Here is a 27574-nt window from a genome sequence, read left to right on the forward strand (position 1 = left end):
TGATCGTCTTCCCCTATATCAGGGAACAGACGATCAATGACACTGCCACAACGAAGAACAGGGAAGGTGTGTTTACACTCACACCTCTCCCCGTTCTTCAGCTCCGGTGACCGATCACGGGACACCGGTGGCGATCGGGTGCGCGCTCGAGACCCCACGGCTGGGCTTAAAGAGACACGTACAGGTACGTGATTGTGCCCAGCCGTGCCATTCTGCCAACGTATATCGGCATGAAGGGGTCCTTAAAGCGGAGGTTCACCCAAAAATCAACTTTCTGCCATTAGATCCAGCATACTGCTGACATCTGCAGTATGCTGTTTTTTTTTTTGTACTTATCGTTTTATCAGCCGTTGTTATCCGGCTCCGAGCGGGGATTTCTGCGGGGAATAGGCGTTCCTAAGCCAAGCGGATTTGATTGATGGGCTGCTAAAGAAAATACCCGAAGTGACACTCGAGTGTTTACGGCGCCTGCGCCTGCCGTGTAGAGCTGACTGCGCAGGCGCCGTAAACACTCCAGTGTCACTTCGGGTATTTTCGGAAGGCGTGACGCGCTTTAGCAGTCCGTCAATCAACTCCGCTTGGCTTAGGAACGCCTATACCCGTAAGGAATCCCCGCTCGGAGCCGGATAACAACGGCTGATTAAACGATAAGTACAAAAAAAAACAGCATACTGTAGATGTCAGCAGTATGCTGGATCTAATGGCAGAAAGTTGATTTTTGGGTGAACCTCCGCTTTAAGTGGTTAAGGAATATTTTTTATAGCAAAAAGTAAAAAGCAAAAAGTAAAAAATATTGGTTTTTTTTTTCAACTTTTTTTTTATAGAGCAAAAAATAAAAACGCAAATACCACCAAAAGAAAGCTCTATTTGTGGGGAAAAAATGACTCAAATTTTGTTTGGGTACAGCGTTGCACGACCACGCAATTGTTAGTTAAGGCGACGCAGTGCCAAATTGTAAAAAGTGCTCTGGTCAGGAAGGGGGCAAAATCTTTCGGAGCGGTGGTTAAAAAAACGTTATACTTTAGAAAGACTTTCAGATCCAATTGAAGTGGTTGTAAGGGCTCAAAGTTTTTTATTACCTTAATGCATTCTATACACCAAGGTAAAAAAACTTCTGGATGCAGCTTCCCCACCTCATGCTTACCTGAGCCCCATTTCGATCCAGCGATGAGCATGGGAGCAGCAGCTCTCCTGGGTCCCTCTCTCCTTATTGGCTCACACAGCAGCAGGAGCCATTGGTTGTCAATCACAGCCAAGAGGGAGCAGGGGGGCAGAGTCGAGCCACGTTCTGTGTGTGAATGGACACACAGAGCGTGGCTCAGGAGAGAGCCTGCTTGAGTGCCCCCATAGCAAGAGGCTTACTATTGGGGGGGAAAACGTGGGGGGAGATCCCAGGACCACCAGCGGAGGACCCAAAAAGAAGAGATAATAAAACCGTTGCACAGAGCAGGGAATTATAACTTTTTATTTTCTTTATAATCTTTCCTTTAATATCACTTTAATTGGCCAGAGTTAGGGGTGGCAGCAAGGGGTAAAGGATTGGTAAACTGCAATATATGACATTTTTGGTGTTGGGTTTATATACACTTTAAAGCGTTTGTATACCCTGCTTTGTGATTTTTTTTTTTTTACCTACAGGTAAGCCTATAATAAGGCTTACCTGTAGATAAAATGAATACCGTATTTGCTGGTGTTTAAGGCGACTGGGCGTATAAGACGACCCCCTAATTTTCCAGCTAAAATTTTGGTTTTGCGATATACTCGCCATATAAAACAACAACCCTTCCTATTAGTCTGTCTGGAAGCCTCACTGTGCCATTACATGCCTCACTGTGCCATTACATGCCTCACTGTGCCATTGCATACCGCGACGATCCCATACTTTATCCCTGTAATGCAGAGTCAGTCAGACTGCGGGCATCCATTATTTAAAAGCCACGCCTCCTCCTCGTGCTGTTTCGTGATAGGCGGAACACTCAGTTTCCCAGCAGCGCCTATTACAGATGTCCTCTCGTCCGAGGCTGAGGATGAGAAGACATCCGTGACAGGCGGAACACTGAACAGAGGCTCTGCTGGGAAACTGAGTGTTCCGCCTATCACGGAACAGCACAAGGAGGAGGCGCGGCTTTTAAATAATGGATGCCCGAATACCGGCGTATAAGACGACCCCTGAGTATTGAGGCAAGTTTTTAAGTACAAAGTTCGTCTTATACGCCGGAAAATACGATATCTCCAAAACGTGCACCATTTAGGAGATATGCACATGCACTCTGAAGGTCCGGCATATCGTACCGGAACTTCAGAGCTTCGTGTCGTCATTGCGGCTCCGGCCACTCACAGCCCCGGAGCTCGCGAACCCAAAAGTAACACTTGGGGAACATGTCCCCCCCCCCCCCAGTGGTGACCAGGCACCAATGTGGGGGCTTCGTTCTAAGGTAAGTATTTCATAATGAGCTAGTATCATTGTGCCTTTGTCTTACATGTTTTTCTTCGTTTTTTGTTTTTTACAGGGTTTACAACCAATCTGCTTTGAAAAAGACACAGCAGAGTGTGTTATAACTACAATTAAAACTTTTGGACCCAAAAAAAAGAATGTGCTTGTGTCTTTTTTTAACAATGACAATCACACAACTGTTGCTATGAATACAAACGTTTGCTCTCTAAAGCTGTAGCATGTTTATTCATGGCCAGTGATGCCTGTGTGTACACTAAACATACACACATAACTTTTATTTGTCATTTACGTTCAGCAATTCTTGAATGTGATGACATAACACAACCCCCAAGCTCACTATTTTGCAGGTAACGAATGTTGTTATAGAAACTGAAAAACAACCGCAAACTTGATGGGAAATTTCGACGTTACATAGATGTGGAGCCTGTGGCTATCAGCGACACTTCTCAGGAAATTGTGCTTTGTGTGGAGTAACGCTTACTACAGATGTACAGCACATGGCCTAAGCTATACACAAACAGCCGTGAGCACCTTTCTTGCTGCAAGTCAGCAACTTCTTGCTGTGTTTGATTTAAAACTTCATTCACTGTTGCCAATTCACTCTCCAGACGCTGAGTTCTCCTCCTGTAATGGTCTTCTGTGCTTCCCATTTTGGTGATCTCTTCCTGTATCTGCTGGCACTTTTGTTGAAGAAGTGTCACGGAATCTTCTTTCTCCCTCAGTTCCTTTGTAAGCCTGAGAAGTAGAACACCACAGCTATGTAACCAACCAATTACAGGTTTCTATGTGAATGACCGCATCGATTTTATGGTACAATACATGAGAAGTTAAAGTTGTATGGCAAAATGTTTTACTTAGTTTGAACAGAATAGCAGAAGTGTCAGGAACCCTGTCAGGGGCTCTGTTAGAGGGATTTACTCTCACTTCCTGTCCTGCGGACAACACTTTTACCAGAGAGGAAGTGAAAGGAAGTCCCCAACAGCTACATAGGGGAAGGCAGGAACCCCAGTCAGATTTTTATTTCTATGTCCCTCTTGCAGATTTTCCCACACTTTGTGCCAGGGGAAAACATTGTTAGCAGGATAGGAAGTGGAAGTAAATCTCTCTATCGGAGCCTTGGATTGCAATAAAAATAGTCAGAGTCCCTTGAGGACATCCTGTGTCACAAAATGCACTAGAGCAGGGCTTGGTTGTGACGTAATCATGTTTGCATGTTTTTTTTGTAAGGCCCCTTTCACACTGAGGATTTTTTCAGGCGGTTTAGCGCTAAAAATAGCGCCTAAATATTGCCTGAAAAACTCCTGCCCTGCAGTCTGACACTGCAGGGCTTTCACACTGGAGCGGTGCTCTAGCAGGACCGCTCCAAAAGTCCTGCCAGCAGCATCTTTGGAGCGGTGAAGGAGTGGTGTGTTTACCGCTCCCTCCCATTGAAAGCAATGGGAAACAGCGGTATTAACCCTTTTTCGGCCGCTAGCAGGGGTTAAAACCGCACGGCTAGCGGCTGAATACCGCTGCAATTCCAACTGTATTGCGCCGCTAAAAATAGCGCCACTATACCGTCAGCGCACCTCTCGCCCCAGAGTGAAAGGGGCCTAATTGACAATTTTAATGGTATCACACTATCAAGGTTTATTTATTTCCTCTTATGTGCATTGGATTGTCCATGTCAATTTTGAGTTTGGGCCGGATCTCAGTAAATGTGCTTTAAAGGGCAAGGGGACAGTCTTAAGGCAGTGGGGGTTATTTACGAAGGGCAAATCCACTTTGCACTACAAGTCGCGGTAGATCTAAAGGGGACATGCAAGCAAAATAAAAACCAGCATTTTAGCTTGCACATGATTGGATGATAAAATCAGCAGAGCTTCCCCTCATTTCAGATCTTCCCCTCAGATCTACAGTGACTACACTTCCAAGTGCACTTTAAGTGCAAAGTGGATTTGCCTTTTGTAAATAACCCCCATAGGGGTTAATTTACTAAAGCTGGTGAGTGATCAATTGGGTGCAGCTCTGCATAGAAACCAATCAGCTTTCAGGTTTTTCTGTCAAAGAATTAATTGAACAAGCTGAAGTTAGAAGCTGATTGGCTACCATGCACAGCTGCACCAGATTTTGCACTCTCCAGTATTAGGGCCCTTTCACACGTACAGACCGTATGTCCGCATTTTCATCCGTCCGTTTGCGGATGAAAACGGGACATACATGGGTCCCTATGTGATTATGGGTGTCAGCGGATGAACATCCGCTGACACCCGTAATTTGTCCGCCTCCGCAAAGATCCGCATTTGCAGACCGAAGAAATCCTATTTTTCTTCCGTCTGCCGGATCGGATGAACACGGACATACGGTCCGTGTTCGTCCGATCCCCCATAGGAGAGAGCGGAGGAAACGCAGGGCGGTCCCTGCACAGTGTGCGGGGACCGCCCTGTCAGCTGTCAGCTCAGCGGGGATTTTACGGAGGATCCCCGCTGAGCTTTGCGGACACACGGAGCGGATCATTACTGATCTGCTCCTTGTGAAAGGGCCCTTAGTAAATCAACTCCATAGTCTTTATCAGCCTTTGACAACTCATGGGGCCCCCGGGCAATAGGAGATTATGGGGCCCCCGGTCAATAGGAGATTATGGGGCCCCCAGGCAATAGAATATGGGGCCACACAGTATACACACACACATACAGTATACATACACAGAATACACACCCAATATACATACACACAGAATACACATACACACACTGAAAAGGTACTGGAGAGGCGGGGCAGCTATAACCTTGGGATTTTTAGACCAAAAGGATGTCAGTAAGGGACATTTCAGGGACAAATGTAAAAAAAACACAAATTTTGACATACTGTCCCTGGTTTTACTGAGGCTGGCAACCCTGATTGGGCCCCCTAGTGGTATGGGGCCCTCGGGCAGTGCCCAAGTGCCTGAATGGTCAGTCCGCCCCTGGGCCAGGCACAGTAAGGCTGGTGGGGAGGGGGGGGGGGCTAGATGATGTTGGATGTCCGTCAACCACAAAATGAGACAGACTCTGACTTGCTGCAGCTTCTAATGCACATGGTGTGCAGTGAAATCACAGTAAGCAATTTCATTACCGGTGCAGGATAGCTGAAGGCAAAGGTTTGAGCACAACTTTAATTCTTTGTTGACTACCCAGCTTCACAAATTGATGTTTTTTTTATACCTGTTCAAAGTTCAGATTGAAGTGTCTCCCTCAGGTGACGGTTAATACTAAAGATAACTAGGTATGCAGAAAAATCTGCTGAAAATGTGTAGCAAATCTACTGCAATCGAGTGAAGTTTTCCAGCGGATGTTGTAAATATTTTGCAGTCACGCACACTTGCATGTGTGGTCACTCACATCCACAATGACCTAGATGGCTATTAGAATCACATCATATTGATGATCTGCATGGCCCATGCTGTCACTTGTTGGCCACGTGAACATATTATCCAAATATCAGATGCAGGCATCCAGCGCACAGTGTCAGAGAGCTTTAACATTAATATCTGTGAATGCCTGTTGGCACAATCAGGATTGCCTATTACATGAAACACACAAAGTCTACCTCAATGTACTGCTTTCCTTATCGTATTCCATTCTTTGTAGCTTGCTTTGGAGATCACTGACCTCTTCCGACTTCATTCTGTAATAGGAAAACAAACAGGGAAATTGGATATGAAACAAATTAACAGAATAATACTGTGCTCTCCAGTAAAAGAATACTGCAGACGTAATGATTTGCAAGTCTTATAAACCCATATTTTACTCGCAATCGAAAGTAGAAAAAATATTAAGGCTCAGATTCTCGTAGGGCGGCGTAAATCTAAGCGGGCGTAGTTACGATACGCCGCCGCAACTTAGAGAGGCAAGTACTGTATTCACAAAGCACTTGCGTCTAAAGTTACGGCGGCGTATCGTACATGTGCCGGCGTAAGCGCGCCTAAATCAAATGAGGAACAGGGGGGCGTGTTTAATGTAAACTAATCATGACCCCACGTAAATGACGATTTTTTCGAACGGCGCATGCTCAGTATCACGTAAAATTTTCAAATTTAATTACGCCCGCTCAATGCCTAGTCGACGTGAACGTAACTTACGTCCAGCCCCATTCACGGACGACTTACGCAAACAACGTAAAACACGACGCTGTTCGTACGTTTCCGACGTCCATACCTAACATCACTTACCCCTGCTTTATGAGGGGTAACTTTACGCCGGCGTATGTCTTACGTAAACGACCTATCTTGCTACGCTGGGCGTGAATCGGCGTATCTAGCTCATTAGCATATTCAACACGGAAATCTACGGAAGCGCCACCTAGCGGCCAGCGTAAATATGCACCCTAAGATACGACGGTGTAAGAGACTTACGCCACTCGTATCTTAGCCGAATTTATGCGTAACTGATTCTAAGAATCAGCCGCATAGATACGACGGCTCTCATTCGGACTTACGACGGCGTACATGGCGCTACGCCGTCGTAAGTCCTTTGAGAATCTGGGCCCAAATGTTTAAACTGAGGAAAATTTTAACATACAAAATAAGGTAATCTTGAAATTGATGGCAGCAACACGTCCCAAAAACGTTGGGACAGGCCCATGTATACTGAGGTGTAGCATTCCCTCTTCTTTTAGCCCATGTTTAAATTGGGCCGATTTGGCATGCGATTTGACATGTCACATGATCTGAAGGGGAGTAGTGGAGGACACTGCTTTGGGTGTTGGGGTTTGGGTTGTGAAGAGGACACTACTTGGGGTGGGATGATGTCAAAGGAGGCATCCCATATCGGATATAAAATTGTAGGAATAGTAGATAAGAGTTGTAAACATACATGTGTGACTTGCGATAGAATCATTTTTTTTTTAGCCTTATGATTGCTCTTTTCAACTTTCATTGCTGAAAACAGACCATTATGGCAAATAACGATTATTTTAGCTCTAGTGAAATTAGGAAAAATGGTAATATGCAATGTATAGGGCAATCACAGAAGGGAAATCTGGCATTGTCTTACAGAAGCCATTTTCACATACAGTGGATATAAAAAGTCTACACACCCCTGTTAAACTGTCAGGTTTCTGTGATGTAAAAAAAATGAGACAAAAGATAAATCATTTCAGAACTTTTTCCACCTTTAACGTGACCTATAAACTGTACAACTCAATTGAATAACAAACTGAAATCTTTTAGGTGGAGGGAAGTAAAAATAAAAAATAAATAATATGGTTGCATAAGTGTGCACACCCTTAACCACTTAAGACCCGGACCAAAATGCAGGTAAAAGACCAGGCCCCTTTTTGCGATTCGGCACTGCGTCGCTTTAACTGACAATTGCGCGGTCGTGCAACGTGGCTCCCAAACAAAATTGGCATCCCTTTTTCCCCACAAATAGAGCTTTCTTTTGGTGGTATTTGATCACCTCTGCGGTTTTTATTTTTTGCGCTATAAACAAAAATATAGCGGCAATTTTGAGAAAAATGCAATATTTTTTACTTTTTGCTATAATAAATATCCCCCAAAAACATATACATTTATTTTTCCTCAGTTTAGGCCGATACATATTCTTCTACCTATTTTTGGTAAAAAAAAAAAATCGCAATCAGCGTTTATCGATTGGTTTGCGCAAAATTTATAGCGTTTACAAAATAGGGGATAGTTTTATTGCATTTTTATAAAAAAAATTTTTTTTACTACTAATGGCGGCGATCAGCGATTTTTTTCGTGACTGCGACATTATGGCGGACACTTCGGACAATTTTGACACATTTTTGGGACCATTGTCATTTTCACAGCAAAAAATCCATTTAAAATGCATTGTTTACTATGAAAATGACATTTACAGTTTGGGAGTTAACCACAAGGGGGCGCTGAATGTGTGTGACCTCATGTGTGTTTACAACTGTAAGGGGATGTGGCTGTAGGTCTGACATCATTGATTGTGCGTCCCTATATTAGGGAACACACAATCGATGACAGCGCCACAGTGAAGAACGGGGAAGCCGTGTTTACATACGGCTCTTGATTCTGAGCATGCGCGGGTTTTGAACCGATGCTTTCTGTACTAATCATCGGTTTGGACCGATCAGGCAGCGGTCCATCGGTTCGGTTTTGAAGCATGTTTTAAAATTTTGGACCAAAGGAAAACAGATCGATGGGCTATACACACGGTCGGTTTGGACCGATGAAACTGAACCTCGGTCCATTCTCATCGGTTTTGTCCGACCGTGTGTACGGGGCCTCACGGTTTCTCACCTTAATGCATTCTATGCATTAAGGAGAAAAACCTTTTGTACTGCAGCACCCCCTCAGAGCCCCCTTTTTCTTATGGTTCCAGCGACGGGGACGAGCACAGCAGCTCCAGCCTTAGTCCCGGGTCCTCATTGGATGGATTGATAGCAACAGGAGCGATTGGCTCCCGCTGCTGTCAATCAAATCCAGTGACATGGGAGCCAAGGGGCAGGGCCGAGTCCTGCTGTCTTTGTCAATGGACGCAGCAGCAGGATTCGAGAGCGCGCCTGCACAAGTACCCCCCATGGAATGCGACTCTCCGTGGGGGCACTCAAGAGGAGGAGGAGGGTCGTAGGGGAAACCCGAGAAAAGGAGGATCGGGGCAATTCTGTGCAAAACCCTTGCAAAGTGGAGGTAAGTATACGTTTGTTATTTACAAAAACAAACAAACAAAAAAAAAAGCTTTACAATCACTTTAAATAAATATATATTTTTTACTGGTTTCTTAGTATGACTTTGCTCTTTATGTCATTCTGCATACTTTTCTTCCTAGGTGTGTCTTCCTCAACAATGATTTAAGGAATAACTAATAGCAAAGACCAGATATTGGCAGGAGAATTGTGGTAATTAGCAGCCCATGTTCAATTATTCATTCTTCCCTGTGGAACAAATTAAATTTCACCTTTCTGTACAACAGGAAAATTACCGGATGTACCTGTAATGAGTTAAAATTATCTGCTCTACCTGGAATAATAACTGATGAATGCTGAGCTGGACGGGAATGACAGCACACATGGGGTAAGGCATGCAAGGAGCTATAGAGGCCTGTATTCCTGTTATACTTCTGCTATAAACCAAAGTACTCTGTCTATCTTATGTCAGTTGCCATGGAAAGCACTATATATTTACACTAACAACCTCTCCTGATTCTGTACAGTGTCACCTGGGACTGCTGAACAATATAGCCAGAATACTGTATACGATTTATTACTCCAGGCAATTCTCATAATGCTATATTATTGTTAGTAGTACGTTCCCCTCAATGATGCTAAATGCTTAGCTCACAGATGAGAAACATTATGGCATAAAGTTTTGTTTTCCCCATCCTTAACCACTTAAGCCCCGGACCTTTAGGCAGCGAAATGCCCAGTCCAGGTTTTGCGATTCGGCACTGCGTCGATTTAACAGACAATTGCGCGGTCGTGCGACGTGGCTCCCAAACAAAATTGGTGTCCTTTTTCCCCCACAAATAGAGCTTTCTTTTGGTGGTATTTGATCACCTCTGCGGTTTTTATTTTTTGCGCTATAAACAAAAATAGAGCGACAATTTTGAAAAAAATTCAATATTTTTTACTTTTTGCTATAATAAATATCCTCCAAAAACATATATAAAACATTTTTTTTCCTCAGTTTAGGCCGATACGTATTCTTCTACCTATTTTTGGTAAAAAAAAATCGCAATAAGTGTTAATCGATTGGTTTGCGCAAAATTTATAGCGTTTACAAAATATGGGATAGTTTTATTGCATTTTTATAATTTTTTTTTTTTTTTTACTACTATTGGCGGCGATCAGTGATTTTTTTTGTGACTGCGACATTATGGCGGACACTTCGGACAATTTTGACACATTTTTGGGACCATTGTCATTTTCACAGCAAAAAATGCATTTAAATTGCAATGTTTATTGTGAAAATGACAGTTGCAGTTTGGGAGTTAACCACAGGGGGCGCTGTAGGAGTTAGGGTTCACCTAGTGTGTGTTTACAACTGTAGGGGTGTGTGGCTGTAGGTCTGACCTCATCGATCGAGTCTCCCTATAAAAGGGATCACTCGATCGATACGCCGCCACAGTGAAGCACGGGGAAGCCGTGTTTACATACGGCTCTCCCCGTTCTTCAGCTCCGGGGAGCGATCGCGACGGAGCGGCTATAAACGAATAGCCGCGCCGTCGTCCCGGATCGCTCCCCGAGGTAAGCCGCCCGCCACTCGCAGCGGAGGGGGTCCCGATCAGACCCCCCACCCGCTAGAAGGCAGGGACGTATATATACGCCCATCTGCCTGTACGTGCCATTCTGTGGACGTAAATAGGCGTGCGGCGGGCGTTAAGTAGCTAAAGGAGTTGAAAAGGATTTTTTTTTTTTTTTGCTGAAATGACTGTTTACAGGGTATAGAGACATAATAGTTAACTGATTCCTTTTAAAAGTTATTAAAAATAGATAAAAATCAATCATATAATGTACCTCTAGTTTCGTTTTTGCATGTTATCCTGCCTGTGTGCTATACAGAGCCATAGAGCAGTGATGGTTTGGAAAATGAAACTAGAATCTCCCAGTACTGTGGTCATCAGGAAACAGACAACCAGGAAGTGTCCAGAACAGAGAAGAATTACAGCAACATCAGAGCAAAAACCAACAATGAGGACATGAAACCAGGACTGCAGTAAGGTAAAGGAAGCTATTTAGCTAAAAAAAATATTCCTTTAGTGACCCTTTAAATATTTATGACAAAGTAATGAATGGTTAATTGAATGGTGCAGTGTTTTACAAGTGTATGCTTACCATTACAGTAATATTGGGCTGCTGCAGCCACTTCTCCCACCAAATAAAGGATACTTGTAGCTGTGGGTGAAGGGAACCCATGAATAAAAGTACAACAAAGTGTTACCACTACCCTTACTAAGTAACCACATTTTCCACAAACTATTGTGCCCAAATACACAACACCTCAAACTCGTCGTGTTCCTCAAATGTTTCTTGAACTCATCAGACCAGGTCACCTAATTCCATTTCTCCATGGTCCATTTCTGATGCACACTGGATATGGGTCAGCATGGGCATCCTGGCCGATCAGCGATCATGTAGCCCCACACACAATAAACTGATATGCACTTTGTGTTCTGACACCTATCTATCAGACCCAGAATGACCAGCAATTTGAGCTAGGGTAGCTCTCCTATTAGATCAGATAACATGGGCCAGCCTTCGCTAGACTCGATGAGCTATAGTTGCCCATGACCCTGACACTGGTTTGCCAATTTTCCTTCCTTGGACCACTTTTGGTGGGTCCTGACCAATCCAGACTGGGAACATCCCATAAGAGCTGCAGTTTTGGAAATGCTCTGACCTAGTCATCTAGGCTTTACAATTTCACTCAAATCTTTACAACTTGCCTATTTTTTCAGCTTTCAACGCATCACCATCAGGGACATGGTGTTTACTTTCTGTAAAGTGCAAATGATTTTGTGCTGTTCCTTTAAATCCCACACCCACTCATAAATTTTACATACATGAAATCAATAGAAAGTTGCAAAAAATATACGATAACACATACATGATAAATCAATTTGGATTTAGCATGTATGTGTTAAAGTAAAACTAAAGGCAAAACTTATTTTTTTTCGTTTTGGATTTGGGCAATGGATTTGAACAACTGTGAATTTGTATTGCTGTCTGTGTCCACCTTAGTGAGATTCATCCTCTCTATTTGTCCTGTTTACCATTATCACTGACAGTAAAAGTAAAAGATTATCCCAAATTTTGGGTTGTCCCCAGAAAAGTAATAGAGAGTAAATCTTCTAATGGAACTACCATTTTTGGTGACCCTGGGGGTCCCGAAGATATTCCCATTAGAAGATTTACTCTCTATTACTTCCTCTCACTTCCTATCTTGGCTATGGGACAAGAAGAGAAATCCAAATCAATTCAATATTTGGTGCGACCACCGTTCACCTTTAAAACAGCATCAATTCTTCTAGGAACACTTGTACACAGATTTTGAAGGAACTCAGCAGATAGGTTGTTCCAAACATCTTGGAGAATGAACCAGAAATCTTCTGTAAATGTCGGCTGTCTCAAATCCTTCTGTTTCATTATGTAATCCCAGACAGACTCGATGATGTTGAGATCAGCTCTCTGTGTGGTCCAAACCATCACTTCCAGGACTCCTTGTACTCATGCTAAAGATAGTTCTTGAAGACATTGGCTGTATGTTTGGGGTCATTGCTCTGCTGCTGGAAAATAATTGGAGCCAATTACACGCCTCCTTGATAGTATGGCATGATGTATACGTATCTGCCTGTATTTTTCAGCATTTTGGACACCATTGATCCTGACTAAATCTCCAACTCCATTTGCAGAAATGCAGCTCCAAACTTGCAAGGAACTTCCACCATGCTTCACTGTTGCCTGGAGACACTCAATATTATAGCACTCTCCAGCCCTTCAGCAAGCAAACTGCCTCATGCTACAATCAAATATTTCAAATGTAGACTCATCAGTCCAGAGCACCCGTTTCCATTTTCCTGCACCCCAGTTCCTATATTTTTGTTCATAGTTGAGTTGCTTGGCCTTATTTCCACATCAGAGGTATGGATTTTTGGCCACTATTCTTCCATGAAGACCACTTCTGGCCAGACTTCTCCAGACAGTAGATGGGTGTACCTGAGTACTGGTTTCTGCCAGGTCTGTGTTGATGGCACTGCTGGGCATATTTCAATATCAAAGGGAAGTAAGCTTGATGTGTCTTTCCTTGGCTGACCACTGCGTCCACGATCCTCAACATTGACCATTTCTTTGTGATTCTTCAAAAGAGTTTGAACAGAACATCTTGAAATCACAGTCTGCTTAATGTTAGTGTTTTACCGCGATTTTAACGCTCCACTATAGGCGTATCCAGTGTGAAAGGGGTCTAATTAAGAAACATCAGTGGCTGTCCTAGCTTCATTCAGCAAGAGCCCACAGCGTAGCACTCGCCGCATGTCACTGGAGAGCACATTGAACACATTTTATAAGTGGTCAGAAACTTGTAAATAACTCATGAAAGAATAAAGTTACGTTAAAACCAAGCACGCCATTGTTTTTCTTGTGAAATTCCCAATAAGTTTGATGTGTCACATGACCCTCTCCCTATTGAAAAAACAAAAGTTGGAATCAAAATGGCCAACTTCAAAATGGCCGCCGTGGTCACCACCCATCTTGAAAAGTTTCCCCCCTCACATATACTAATGTGCCACAAACAGGAAGTTAATATCACCAACCATTCCCATTTTATTAAGGTGTATCCATATAAATGGCCCACCCTGTATATGTGTATATATATATATATATATATATATATATATATATATATATATATATATATATATATATATATATATATATATATATATATACACACACTTATTTATACATGTTTATTTATGAAAATAACAAAGAAAGGACACTAGCATGAAAACAATAATTGCTTCCTCTTGAGATACCACATACTTTTACTTCCTCCAATTATAAAATTCTACATGTCACTCAAAGCTTTCCCTTTCATTGTTTATTTCCCAGCAACCAAGAAAAAGTCTAAAATGCTAATCATACAAAGGTACATCACATTTGTTTTTGGACTTTTGCAGAGCTACATATTCATCATGTTTATTATAATATAATTATGTTTATTCATGAGACCTTTTTATGACAGTATATATGATACTATACTATGTCAGTATAAATTATACTGTATTATTAGAGGGCAGTCTGTTCATTGCTTTCAGTTGCTGTTGACTATTATAGTTCTCTGATACTAATTTATTGCTGCCTGTAAATTGTTCTTGTAACAAGAAGGTTTGGAGAGGATAGAGGATTATAGCGGTGCCAATTATAAAAACCAGACGTATTGTTATATCAAAAATAGAACATTTTATTCGATTCATACAAAATTTAAAATAAATTTGGTAACATTCATTGGTGGGAGCTAATTATGGAGACAAATTTTTTTCTTGAACAAGTCTACCCTACTAGTTTCGCCCTTAGGCTTCTTCAGGGGTTTTAGGACTTGATAATCTCAAAGACAAAGCTCTAGAATGAAACAAATACAATTTTCTATTTTTGATATAACAATACGTCTGGTTTTTATAATTGGCACCGCTATAATCCTCTATCCTCTCCAAACCTTCCATTTAATCTATCTGGGATGAGGTGCCTTATGTTATAGAGGACTTTCGATCACTTACCTTTCACCAAATGTTCTTGTAACAAGTTTATTTTATTTGATACTGTAATTATACTAATGTTTTCTGCCCTAGGTGACTGAGTTTTCCATATATTCATGTTTACTAATAAAACACACTGCAGACTTAAAGTGGTTGTAAACCTCAGTCATGGAATCTGAGCAAAGCATACACTGTACAGTGCTGTGAAAAAGTATTTTCCCCCTTCCTGATTTTTTCTTTTCTTTTGCATATTTCTCACACTTAAATGATTCAGATCATCAAACTAATTTTAACCTCCCTGGCGGTATTATTATGTCTGGAATTTTGTACCAAAAGCAGTACAATTTTTTGCATGGAAATTTGGTGTTTTATATTGTAGGCCTGCAATTCTTAGGAATAACTCACAAATCTGTCCAAACAAGAGTCTAGTAGACATCCCGGTATGATAAAAGTTGAAACACAAAATCATAAATTATAATATAATAAATAACTATAAATAATTATAACAAATAATAATGTAATTATAATAAAAATTATTCAATAATGTAATCAAATCAAAAACACTGAAATTTGCTCAGTTGCAGAATTGTCGCTGTCATTATTTTTATTGTTTGATGACGAATTTCCCCACAAATCACTATCGCTCAATTCTGCAAGTGAATCTAATTTATTATCGCTGTTTTCTAGCTGCTTTAAAATCACTTTTGATTTAAAGGGACACTTTTTGATTGCTATGGACAATCTCCAGTTTCCAGGCAGAAAGAACAGTTTTTATTATATAAAACTGCATGCAGGACACTGTGTAGAACACGAGGGACAAAGGGGGTGTGTATTTATTTCATACAGTACTGTAATCTGTATATGTGTTTTTCACTTTTTGAATTTGGCGCGAACTCCGTCCCTGTGCATCGTAACGTCGCAGGGAATGGAGCTCGGCGGCACTGTGAATCGAGCGAGGAGACACAGCGGGGACACATCGAAGGATCCAGGGACAAAGTAAGTAACTTCCCCCTGTATCCTGCAATGCAATCCCGAGTCTGGCTCGGGGATACCGCTTTTGGTATGAAAAATTCACCCCGAGCCAGACTCGGGAATACCGCCAGGGAGGTTAATATTACACAAAGATAACCCAAGTAAATCCAAGATGCAGTTTTAAAATTATTATTTCATTTATTAAGGGGAAAAAAGCTGTTCAAACCTGCCTGGCCCTATGTGAAAAAGTAATTTCCCCCTCCCATGCTGAATTATGAATGGGGTGTGATTAACCACAATTTTTTGGAAAGCAGAGTTAAGCTGGCCGTACACCATACAATTTTCTTACTTAATTTTCTTTAGATTTACCTTCAACTATGTAGTGCAAGGGCCTGCCTGATTGTATACAAATTGAAAGTGTTTAGGTGTGACCTCATATTATATGATTTTGGTAAATCTAAAGAAAAGTTGTACAAGAAAATTGTATAATGTATGGCCAGCCTTAAATTTCATTTGCCACACCCAGACCTGGTTACTGCCAGACCTGTGGAATTAAGAAAACACATAAATAGAAACTGTCTGACAAAGTGAAGCACACTAACAGATCACAAAAAGCCAAACATCATGCCACAAACTAAAAAAAATCAAGAACCGATTAGAAACAAACATATATCGGTCTAGGAAGGGTTTCAAAGACATTTCTAAGGTTCTGGAACTCCAGTGAACTACGGGGGAGAGCCATTATCCACAAATGGAGATAACTTGGAACAGTGGTGAACCTTCCCAGGAGTGGTCGGCCTATAAAAATTACTCCAAAAGCATGACAACGACTCATCCAGGAGGTCATAAAAGAACCCAGAACATCTTTTAAAGAACTACAGGCCTCACTTGCCTCAGGTAAGATCAGTGTTCGTGATTCAACAATAAGAAAGAGACTGGGTAAAAATGGCATCCATGGGAGAGTTCCTAGGCCAAAGCCACAGCTGACCAAAAAGAACACAAAGGCTCTTCTCACATTTACCACAAAACATCTTGATTATCCCCAAGACTTTTAGGCAAATATTCTGTGGACAAATGAGACAAAAAATGTACTTTTTGGAAGGTGCGCATCCCATTACATCTGGTATAAAAAAAATACAACGAATACAACAAGAACATCATACCAACAGAGTGGTCTAGTCAAAGCCCGGACTTAAATCCAATTGCGATGCTGTATCATGACCTTACACAGGCTGTTCATGCTGGAAAATCCTACAATGTGGCTGAATTAAAATTATTCTGCAAAGAAGAGTGGGAATAAATTGCTCCACAGCTATGTGAAAGACTGATTGCCAGTTATTGCAAATGCTTGATTGCAGTTGTTGCCGCCAAGGGTGGCAAAACCAGTTATTAGGTTTAGGGGGCAATTACTTTTTCACAAAAAGCCAGGCAGGTTTGGACAGATTTTTTGTCTTAATAAATAAAACCATCATGTAAAACTGCATTTTGTATTTACTCGGGTTATCTTTGTGTAAAAATAAAATTAGTTTGATGATCTGAGCCATTTAAGTGTGACAAATATGCAAAAAAGAAAACAGAAAGGGGGCAAATCCTTTTTCCCAGCATTGTATATCTGTAGTGTTTACTTATCTCCCTCCAAAGCTTTTGGTGTAATTTCTCTTTGGTGTTGAGCTCCTCTAATATTAGTAGGGATGGGTGAATGGTTCGGCCCGAGCATGAGAGCAGATTTGCAGAGGGGTCGCCCAGACAAACACCCTGCAATGCACTGAGCATTCTGCACCCTGATTGGGCAAAGCTTTGCCCAATCAGGGTGCAGTGTAAGCTGGTTGCTAAGGAGCGGGGTCGGGAACCTGGTCACAATGTCCTAAAAAAAACATTGAGTCATCAGCTGTCAATGGGTTTTCTCGCTGACAGCTGAATAAAAAAAAGTCCTGGTAAGAAAAAGAAAGAAAAAAACGACAAGGGTTCCCCCCAGCCCATACCAGGCCCTTCGGGTCTGGTATGAATTCAAATTTTAGGCAGAACACCACGCCCAAAAAAATAAAATAAAAATCGATACCAGACCCTTATCCGAGCATGCAGCCCGGCAGGTCAGGAAAGGGGAGGGGACAAGCAAGATTTGTTTAATCTCTGTGTATGTGAGGGTTTACATCCACTTTAACCACTAAAGAAATTAAAGATAGTATATCACTAAAGAAATTAAAGATAGTATATCATGTTTTTTTACATCCCACAATACTCCTACACATGTTTGTCAAGCCTGTAATTTTATTAGAAATGACATAACGTCTGTTATTAGATGCATCCAATACAATCTAAATTACACAATTTCAGTGACATGTAACAAGTAAAACTGTATAAAGCTAGTCATAACACATGGATCTATAAAATTGTATGCACTTGTGAATTAGGGGTAGGCGATAATAAAAATAGTTGGCTTATGCTGAAACATTAATATACTTGTCATGGTACTGCATGTGTAAATCTATGATTTTTGGTTTACTTAATTCCATTTTATTTATTTTTATGTTATTACTGTCACAACCAGGCAGATATCCCCCTCTATGTGACAGCTAACAGTGGCTCTAAAGGAACTTTTTTTCTTTTTGCTTACTGACAAGTCCAATTAGTGATTATTCCGGGACAGGTTCGATTTCAAGGCTGGTTTTGCCACTGGATAACATTGCCAATTTTTAGAAGGGAGTCTGGGGGGGTAGCAACCCTGAGGTCGTACTTAGACCCCTTTCACACTGAGGCAGTTTTCAGGTGCTTTAGCGCTAGAAATAGTGCCTGAAAACTGCCTCACATTCTCTGCATTGGGTGCTTTCACACTGGGGCAGTGCGTTTGTGGGACGTTCGGAAAAGTCCTGCAAGTAGCATCTTTGGGGCAGGTTGGGAGCGCTGTATACAGCGCTCCCCACACGTCCCTGCCCATTGCAATGAATAGGCCACGCTTCGAAAACGCCTGAAAAGCGATTCGGAAGCACCACATCACGGCAGTTTTTAACATTTTCTTGGTTATGGTTTTGGGTTGCTTTACTGCTTTTTGGGTCTGGGCAAATTGCAGTTATTGAGTCAACTATATATTCTCTGCATCTTATCAAAGTGTGCTTGATGAGAATGTGAGACCATCTTTACCCATTTGTTGAACCAGAAATGGGTGATAATGACACAATAATGATGTGAAGCACACTAGCAAATCCACCAAAGAAAGGCTCAAATAGAAGAAATAGAGGGTTATTGACTACACTAGTCAAAGCCCTCATTTGATCCCCCTGAAAATCCTGGGACTTAGAGCATGCAGTTAATGCAAGAAAATCCACAAAAACCTTGCAAAAGATGGAATTCTGCACAGAGAAAATGGTAAAAATGGTAAAAATGACCATCTTTGGAGCGCCCAAAAGCTGCTCCAAAGATGCTGCTTGCAGGACTCAGTGTAAAAGGGTCCATTGAGATGCACGGAGAGCGTTTTATGAGCATTTTAATATCGCTATTTTTAACGCTAAAACGCTGTAAAAACGTTTCAGTGTGAAAGGGGTCTTAGGGTGAAACTATGATTTCCACAGTATGCCATTCCATCTATTAATTATTTCTTGAATAAAGGATTGAAGGGTACTTTTTCTTGTGTTTTTATTCAAGTATATCATCTTTATCTGTAGACACTGTTTGAACAAAAATCGAATGTTTGTCTTTTCAAATATTTTAAAAAAGTCAACAATTTCCACAGGGTGTACTTAATCATTTATATGACTGTACTGTATATAATTTATGAATTGATGATGAAAATCGAAACAGTAAAATTAGCCCAATTTTTTTTGCATAATGCGAAAGATAATGTAACGCAGAGTAAATAGATATGTAACATGTCATGATTTGAAATTACACATACCTAAAAATCTCCATAGTCGACGCTTTAATTTTTTTTTTTTACGGTTACCAGGTTAGAGTTACAGAGGAGGTCTGATGCTAGAATAATTGAATTATTGCTCTCACTCTGACAATCACGGCGAAATCTCACATGTGTGATTTGAACTCCGTTTACATTTGCGGGCGCCACTTTTCTTTGCTGCGCGAGCACGCGGGGACGGGGCACTTTAAATTTGTGTTTTGTTTTCCTATTTTTTTTTTTTTTTTTTTACATTGTCCCCTTAAAAAATCTGATCACTTTCATTGCTGTCACAAGGAATGTAAACATCACTTGTGACAGTAATAGGCAGTTACAGGTACTCTTTATGGAGGCATTGGTGGTCTAAAAGATCCGCCTTTGCACTTAAAAGTATTCAGAATGCCAAAAACGGCAATTCTGAATCCTGTAATTTTTTTAAAATCAGTGCCATTGGCAGCCGAGTAAACCCGAAGTAACGTCATGACGTCGCTTCTGTGATTTTACATTGGAGACCGTTCGGAGTCGAATCCGGCTTCGTATGGGTCTCGGCCTACCTGGCGGATGTGCTGTCTGGTGATTCGGGTCTCCCAGGAAGAGCGCGGAAGGGAACGATGTCCCCTCCAGCTCCTTTAGGATAACAGTTAAGCGGCTTTAAGCCGCATTGGTTGTTATCACTAAAGAGCCAAACACCCGATTTAAAAAACAGTACTGGAGTGATGCCTGCAGCTGCAGGCATTACTCCGGAATAACCCCTTCAAGCAATGAAACGCAAATTTGCATACGGTCAGGGTGAAGGGTTTAAAGGATAAACCTGTAGGCCAAGCACCACTTCCATGAAGGTTGCTCAGAAAACTACCATTCGGTTCTGCGGAGAAGCGAGGTCAGATGATCTGTTCAGCAGACCCCAGGCATCACAGGAACAAGCAATCTCCCTCTTTCACACTAATGCACAAGCGCAGTGTGATTTCCCTCCCCTGTCACAACATGTTGCACTCAGCTGCTGCTGCGACAGCAGTAGGAAGTGCACACTGCATGTTTGAGGTTGAGTGAAAGTGGAAGCGTGCTTACTCTTGTGCTATTGGGGGCATGCTCAATGAACCACACACTCTGGCTTCAATGCAGGAGCAGGCAGATGCATAGTAGTTGCTTTGCCAGGCTTCAGGGAAACTGCAAATAGCCCACAGGTATATCATATATTACTAGCTGACTGCCCTATGCCTTTTACTCCAGCAGGGCGGCCACCCTGTGCTAGATCACATCCATGTCTATGATCCAGTATTTCCAGGTAGGGGGCACCTGAATCACAGTACAGAGCCCTGCGCTTTAGCGCTAAAAATAGTGCCTGTAAAGCACCTAAAAAAAGCCTCATCTGTAATCCCAGTGTGAAAGACCTAGGGCTTTCACACTGGGGTGCTGCACTGGCAGGACTTCAAAAAAAGTCCTGCAAGCAGCTTCTCTAAGGCGCTTTAAGAGCAGCGTATACACCGCTCCTAAAGTGCCCCTGCCCATTGAAATCAATGGGCAGAGCCGTCAAAGTGCCTGCAAAACGCCTTGGCAGTGGCTCTTTGAGGACGCTTTTAACCCTTTATTCGGCCGCTAGCGGGGGTTAAAAGCGACGCTAGTTTTAGCGGCGCTTTACCGCTTCCACCCGGGCACTGGCAGTCTGAAAGGGCTCAAAAGGACTGATAAGCTGAAATATTTACAATTTTTGTTTCTGGTTTTAGATATGCATTGATCATGGTACAATGGTTTATATATGCAGGTATCATAATGACAATCACATTTTATTTATTTAAACTTGCAAAAACTGGATGATGAACCTCAGATTTTTTAGATATATACACAAAGGGTCAGATTCTCCTGATACGCCGTCGTATCTCTGACTTAGGCCGGTCGTATCTATGCGACTGATTCACAGAATCAGTTACGCATAGATATGCCTAAGATCCGACAGGTGTAACTATCTTAACTGCATTTTAAAAATGGCCGTGGGGGGGCGTTCTCGCTGATTTACACTGAATAATATGTAAATCAGCGAGATCCGCCAATTCACGAACGTATGCGGACCCGACGCAGTGTTGTTACGACGTTTCCGTAGCGGTTTTCCCGGCGTATACTTACCCCTGCTTCTATGAGGCGCAGCCAATGTTAAGTATAGCCGTCGTTCCCGCGTCGATTTAGAATTTTTTTACGTTGTTTGTGTACGCCGATTCAGAAACCCGTGCGCCGCAAGTTACGCTCACGCCGAAACCACTGACGTCCTAGCGACGTCAGTGGTAGCAATGCACGCCGGGAAATTTCACGGACAGCGCATGCTCATTTAAAATGGCGCGGGGACGGATTTAAATAGTACACTCCCCCTAGCCGCGGAATTTGAATTCCGCCGGGGGTTTTACGATCCGCTGCCGCAAGTTTGGAGGTAAGTGGTTTGTGAATTACCCACTAGCCTCTCAAACTTGCGGCAGCGGATCTTAAATCACATAGATCACGCGGATCTAAAGATCCGCTGATCTATGTGAATCTAGCCTCATGTCTGTATTATGTTAACAACCAATCACTCGGTACACTCTCTGTACTCAATGTAGTCGAAGAAACATTATAAAAGTAAACATTATATTGCCTATATGCAACATGAGTTCATAGATTAATATAATGCTAAAAGTAAAAGCTATTCCTTTACACAACTAGAAACATTGGGCCAGATTCACGTAGAATTGCGGCGGCGTAACTTATCCTAGATAAGTTACACCGCCGCAATTTTTCATCGCAAGTGCCTGATTCACCAAGCACTTGCGATGAAAACCCACGCCCGCGGCCTCCGGTGCAAGGCGGGCCAATTCAAATGGGCGTGTGCCATTTAAATTAGGCACGCTCACCTGCCGGACCTACTGCGCATGCTCCGTTTCCTAACTCCCGCCGTGCTTTGCGCGCCGTGACGTCATTTTTTTTAACGGCGACGCGCGTAGTGTACTTCCGTATTCCCGGACGGCTTACGCAAACGACGTTGATTTTTAAGTTTCAACGGGAACGACGGCCATACTTTAGACAGCAATACACTTGCTGACTAAAGTTAAGGCACCAAAAAAAAAGTGTAACTATGGGACGGGAAAATATACTAGCAGCGACGTAGCGAACGCGAAAAACCGTCGTGGATCGGCCGTAACTCCTAATTTGCATACCCGACGCTGGTTTACGACACAAACTCCCCCCAGCGGCGGCCGCGGTACTGCATCCTAAGATCTGACGGTGTAAAACAATTACACCTGTCGGATCTTCTGGCTATCTATGCGTAACTGATTCTATGAATCAGTCGCATAGATAGAAACAGAGATACGACGGCGTATCAGGAGAAACGCCGTCGTATCTCATTTGTGAATCTGGCCCATAATCTAGTATTCTACATAGACTCTTAATTTAAAAAAATTATATAAAACATTCAGGAAGTCCTCGTAGACAGCCTTCCCAGAAGAGTTGAAGCTGTTATAGCTGCAAAGGGTGGGCCAACTCAATATTGAACCCTACATACTAAGACTGGAATGCCATTAAAGTTAATGTGTGTGTAAAGGCAGGCGTCCCAATACTTTTGAAAATACTGGCCCAGATTCTCAATTCCTAATCTGGGCCGTTGTATCTATTCGACTGATTCTTAGAATCAGTTACGCATAGATATCCATTAGATCTGACAGGCGTAAGGCTCTTACGCTGTCAGATCTTAAATGCAATTTTTTTTCCTGCCGCTAGGTGAGGCCTCGTAGTTTTCCCCATCGTCTATGCAAATTAGCTATTTACGCAAGCGTAAACTTGCCCCTGCTATATGAGGGGTAAGTTTACGAAGGTCCGTCGTATGCCATGTTAAGTATGGCGTCGGGTCAGCGTCGTCTTTTTCCGTCGTTTTCCTAACTCGTTCGCTAATAGGACTTTACGTCAATGACGCTCACGTCGGCGTCATTGACGTTTTCCGTCGTGAGCTGGAGCATGCGCACTGGGCTATTTTTACGCCCGGCGCATGCGCAGTTCGATCGGCGCGGGGGCGCGCTTAATTTAAATACAAGCCGCCCCCTTTGAATTACGCGGCCTTACGCCGGGCCATTTACACTATGCCGCTGCAAATTACGGAGCAAGTGCTTGGAGAATACGGCACTTGCTCCAGTAATTTGCGGCGGTGTAGTGTAAATGGCTTACGCTATGCCGCCACAGATTCTACGAGAATCTGGCCCATAGTGCATATGTGAATGGAGCCTTAGCATGAAATGTTGTTGTGTTTTCCAAATATTTACAGAATATCAGGCATTCAGCCTTCTGAAAGACGGCCAATTGAGAAAGCAAAGCCAACGTCTTTTATTTAAGCATTCATGAAAAGCAGAGAAGGATGTGAAAGAAGATGGGCACAGGTTGTCACTATGTAAAAATTAAATGTATGCCTTTGTAGTACCTGAAATAATCTCCAGGCAAACAGATAAACATGCAGTTGTGGTGTATATATATATATATATATATATATATATATATATATATATATATATATACATATATATATATATACACATTGATTATCTTGTTACAATGGCTTCTGAAAGTCAGTGGGATATATTAGGCAGCAAATAAAATAAACATGTTGTCCCTGAGGTTGATGTGTTAAAAGGAGAAAAAATGGGCATTGTAGTTTGTTGTGCATATGCCTACGTAGCCATAGACAGGTGCCCATGCTGACCCGTGTGCACAGCCAAAATCTCCTTTAATGAACATCAGACCTGGACCACAGAGCAATGGAAGAAGGTAACCTGGCCACTTGAACCATGTTTTCTCTTACATCATGTGGATGGCCAGGTGTGTGCATTGTTTACCTGGGGAAAACATGGCACCAGGATGCAGTATGGGAAGAAGGCAAGTCAGCGGAGGCAGTGCGATGCTTTGCGCAAGGTTCTGCTGGTCCTGCCATTCATGTGGACATTACTTTGACACATACCACCTGCATAAAAATTGTTGCTGACCAAGTACATCCCTTCATGGAAATGGCATTCCTTAATAGCAGTGATCTCTTTCAGCAGAAAAATGTGCGCTGCCACACTGCAAAAATGGTTCAAGAATGATTTGAGGGACACAACAATGAGTTGTCAGATCTCAATCCATCAAGACTTCTGTCACCTCAGACACGGCAGCGACAATTCTGGAATTGTCGCTGCCGTGTCTGAGGTGACAGAAGTCAGTCCTGTCCAGGTCATTCTCCTCCCAAAGAGGCCATGATTTCCAGTCTAAGCTTTCTATTCAGGAATGGAGATATGACACAATCAAGTTAAAGCATTAAAGTGACGTAAGAGAAAATAAATGAAACAAAAAATAATCTGATGCTTGATTGCTGACCTTGCTTTGGAGACCAATATTGTATCATTGCTGGATTTCCTTTTGGAGATACCCTTATGGGAATGCTGTTTATGACCTTATCTAACAGAGGGTCATATCTGTGAGGTGAGCGGCCATTACTACCGTTGGTGGAGGTGTCTCTTCTTCTGATTTTCACGCTACAGCACCTGCATGATTTCTACTCATCACCAGTCACTTTAGAAAAGATTCATTTTGGACTTTCTATTTTTTGGACTTTTAAGCGCTGCACTATCTATTTTAGAAAATAAAAACAACACCAGCTCTCTTTTTTCTCGTCGTGTTTCCCATCAGTCTTTTTCTTGTCACGAAAAACGGTTGTGTGTATGCTTTTCCAAGGGGAAAAAACCGTGCATGCTCAGAATCAAGTATGCAGCCCAAAGGGTGGCGCCATTTGAAAGGAACTTCCCCTTTATAGTCCTGTCGTACGTGTTGTACGTCACTGCTCTTTGGTCGGACGTTTTTTTTTGCATGAACGTGTGTATGCAAGTCAGGCTGGAGAGGAATCACGTAAGGAAAAACAACGGCTTTTTGCACGTCAGGAAAAATGATGGTGTGTACAAGGCATAAGGCTACCTTGGATAATTACCAGTCAAATATTAAAGTGGGAGTTCACCCATACATTTTTTTTACCCTTAGATTGATGCTCATTTTGTCTAGGGGAATCGGCTAGTTGTTTTAAAATCCGAGCTGGGACTTCCGGTTCCGGCGCCGCATGAGAGGGCGATAGACAGACACCGCTCCCGCCGCCATCCTCCCGTTTTCTGCCACAGAGCCCGGCCAGAGCTTCGAGGTGTCCCTCCCTCACCCCCGATCCAGAGCGGGCACATATGGATCGCTTTGTAGAGCGATCGTACGCTCGAGCGGTCTCCTCCACACCTCCCGCGGGAGACGCGGCTCCAGGCACAGCCAAGATGGCGGCCGCGCTGCATACGGAGGAGTCTCCTCAGGCACACGCTGCCCCGGACACTCAGGCAAATGACCCAGCATCACCAGCGGACATTGCCCATCAGGTGGTCGCCCTGCTGGGACCCACTCTAGCTGCCACAGTAGATGCCGCTGTACAAAGGGGGCTTGAGCAGCTTCACCTGGAAGTGCAGTCACAGGCCCAGAGAATTGCACAGGCGGAGGACAGAATATCCTCCCTGGAAGATGATTCCACTGCTCAGTCCGCCATTTTAGCTCGCATAACCGCTGAAAACAGGGAGTTATGGAGCAAGTTAGACGACCTTGAGAATCGTTCAAGGAGGAACAATATGCGCATTATTGGACTGCCAGAATCAGTTTCTAATAACCAGCTCGCTAACATATGCGCTAAAGTTATCCCTGAGCAACTGGGACTCCGCATACCCTGCGCGGTTGAACGCGCCCATCGCATCGGTCAATACATGGAGAGCCGCACCAAACCCAGACATGTCATTGTTAAATATCTGAACTACGCAGATAAAACCGCCATAATGCAGGCATTCCGCCGCACGCGCTCCCTCTCGCTGGATGGATCAAAACTACTGCTGTTTGCTGATTACTCCATCGAGGTGATGAAACAGCGCAAGGCTTTCTCCGCAATCTGCACAGCTCTGCACCGTGATCAAGTAAAATTCTCCCTGGGGTATCCGGCCACCTTGCGCATCCAAACTAAGTCAGGGGAGCACCTCACTTTCTCATCGCCTGAAGAAGCGGATCGCTACCTTGCGTCGGCCGACGCCGGAATGGATCACACCAACTCTGCAGAGGACTCCTCCTCGTCACCGGCCACTTCTTCTACATCCCGCAAGCAGCCTGGCAGCCCGATCAAACAACCATACAAGCGGAGTCGCGTTGCTCCTCGGACGGATCCTTCAAACAGCCACTGAAACAGTGTCTTGAAGACTATCTGTCGACGGAGACCCATAAGAGATGGGTAGTATTATCATCACTCTTTCTCCCTTTTTGAGTTGACTCTCTACATGCACTGCAGATTCCCAGAACTTAAGCCGCTCGCCCATCTCTGCCCTGATTAGCAACTCTTCCCCACTCAGTTAGCTAGCGCCCTCTTACCCCCCCCCCCCCCTTTCCCCTTTTTTTTTTTTTTTTTTTCTCTCCTCTCCTCCTCCACCCTCCCCCCCCCCTACTCCTCTGAAGCTCATACTTTAACCTTACGGAAGGGAGTGGGCGAATGGCGGGGGTTTTGCCATGCGCTTTACTCTCATGAGGAAAAAAGTGAGGTCCTCCATGTTTGATAGGTGCCTTAGGCACTGGACCTTTATGTTGTTGTTTATGTATTGTATTGGTTTACTGTTTACACTGGTTGTGTTTACCTGTTTTATATCTGTAACCTTAGGATGCTTACAATATTTGGGTGACCCTCGGATTGATGACGCGATGCCGGAAGGCATACTTCATTCCACGCTTCGAGCTCAATACATACCTCCAGCCCAGACATGGCCTCCTCAACCGATGGGAATCACCTGAAGATTGTGTCATGGAACGTTAAGGGGCTTCGCTCTCCAAGTAAGCGCATGTCCATTCTTAGACACTTGAAGCGTCTCCGGACGGATGTGGCCCTGCTTCAGGAGACCCATCTCTCCGCAGATGACTTGACCCGACTGCGCAAATTGTGGGTGGGAACTGTATATGGATCGCCAGCCGTGGGGCGCAAGGCTGGAGTGGCCATTCTCCTACATAAGAACCTGAAACACA

At 43.1% G+C, this 27574-nt stretch overlaps 1 protein-coding gene across 2 annotated transcripts in view; it reads right to left on the reverse strand.

Annotated features, from left to right (window-relative positions):
• The window catches only part of LEKR1 (leucine, glutamate and lysine rich 1), a 279264-nt gene that overhangs the window by 31720 nt on the left and 219970 nt on the right, over positions 1-27574 (reverse strand). For both annotated transcript variants that reach the window (XM_040349234.1, XM_040349235.1), the window contains 2 exons: positions 6023-6100; positions 2987-3190 (listed from right to left, as the gene is read on the reverse strand). In XM_040349234.1, the coding sequence (XP_040205168.1) occupies positions 2987-3190; positions 6023-6100 (282 nt within the window). The remainder of the gene's footprint in view (positions 1-2986; positions 3191-6022; positions 6101-27574) is intronic.

Source organism: Rana temporaria, chromosome 4 (genome assembly GCF_905171775.1).
Source record: "Rana temporaria chromosome 4, aRanTem1.1, whole genome shotgun sequence".
Taxonomy (NCBI): Eukaryota; Metazoa; Chordata; class Amphibia; order Anura; family Ranidae; genus Rana; species Rana temporaria.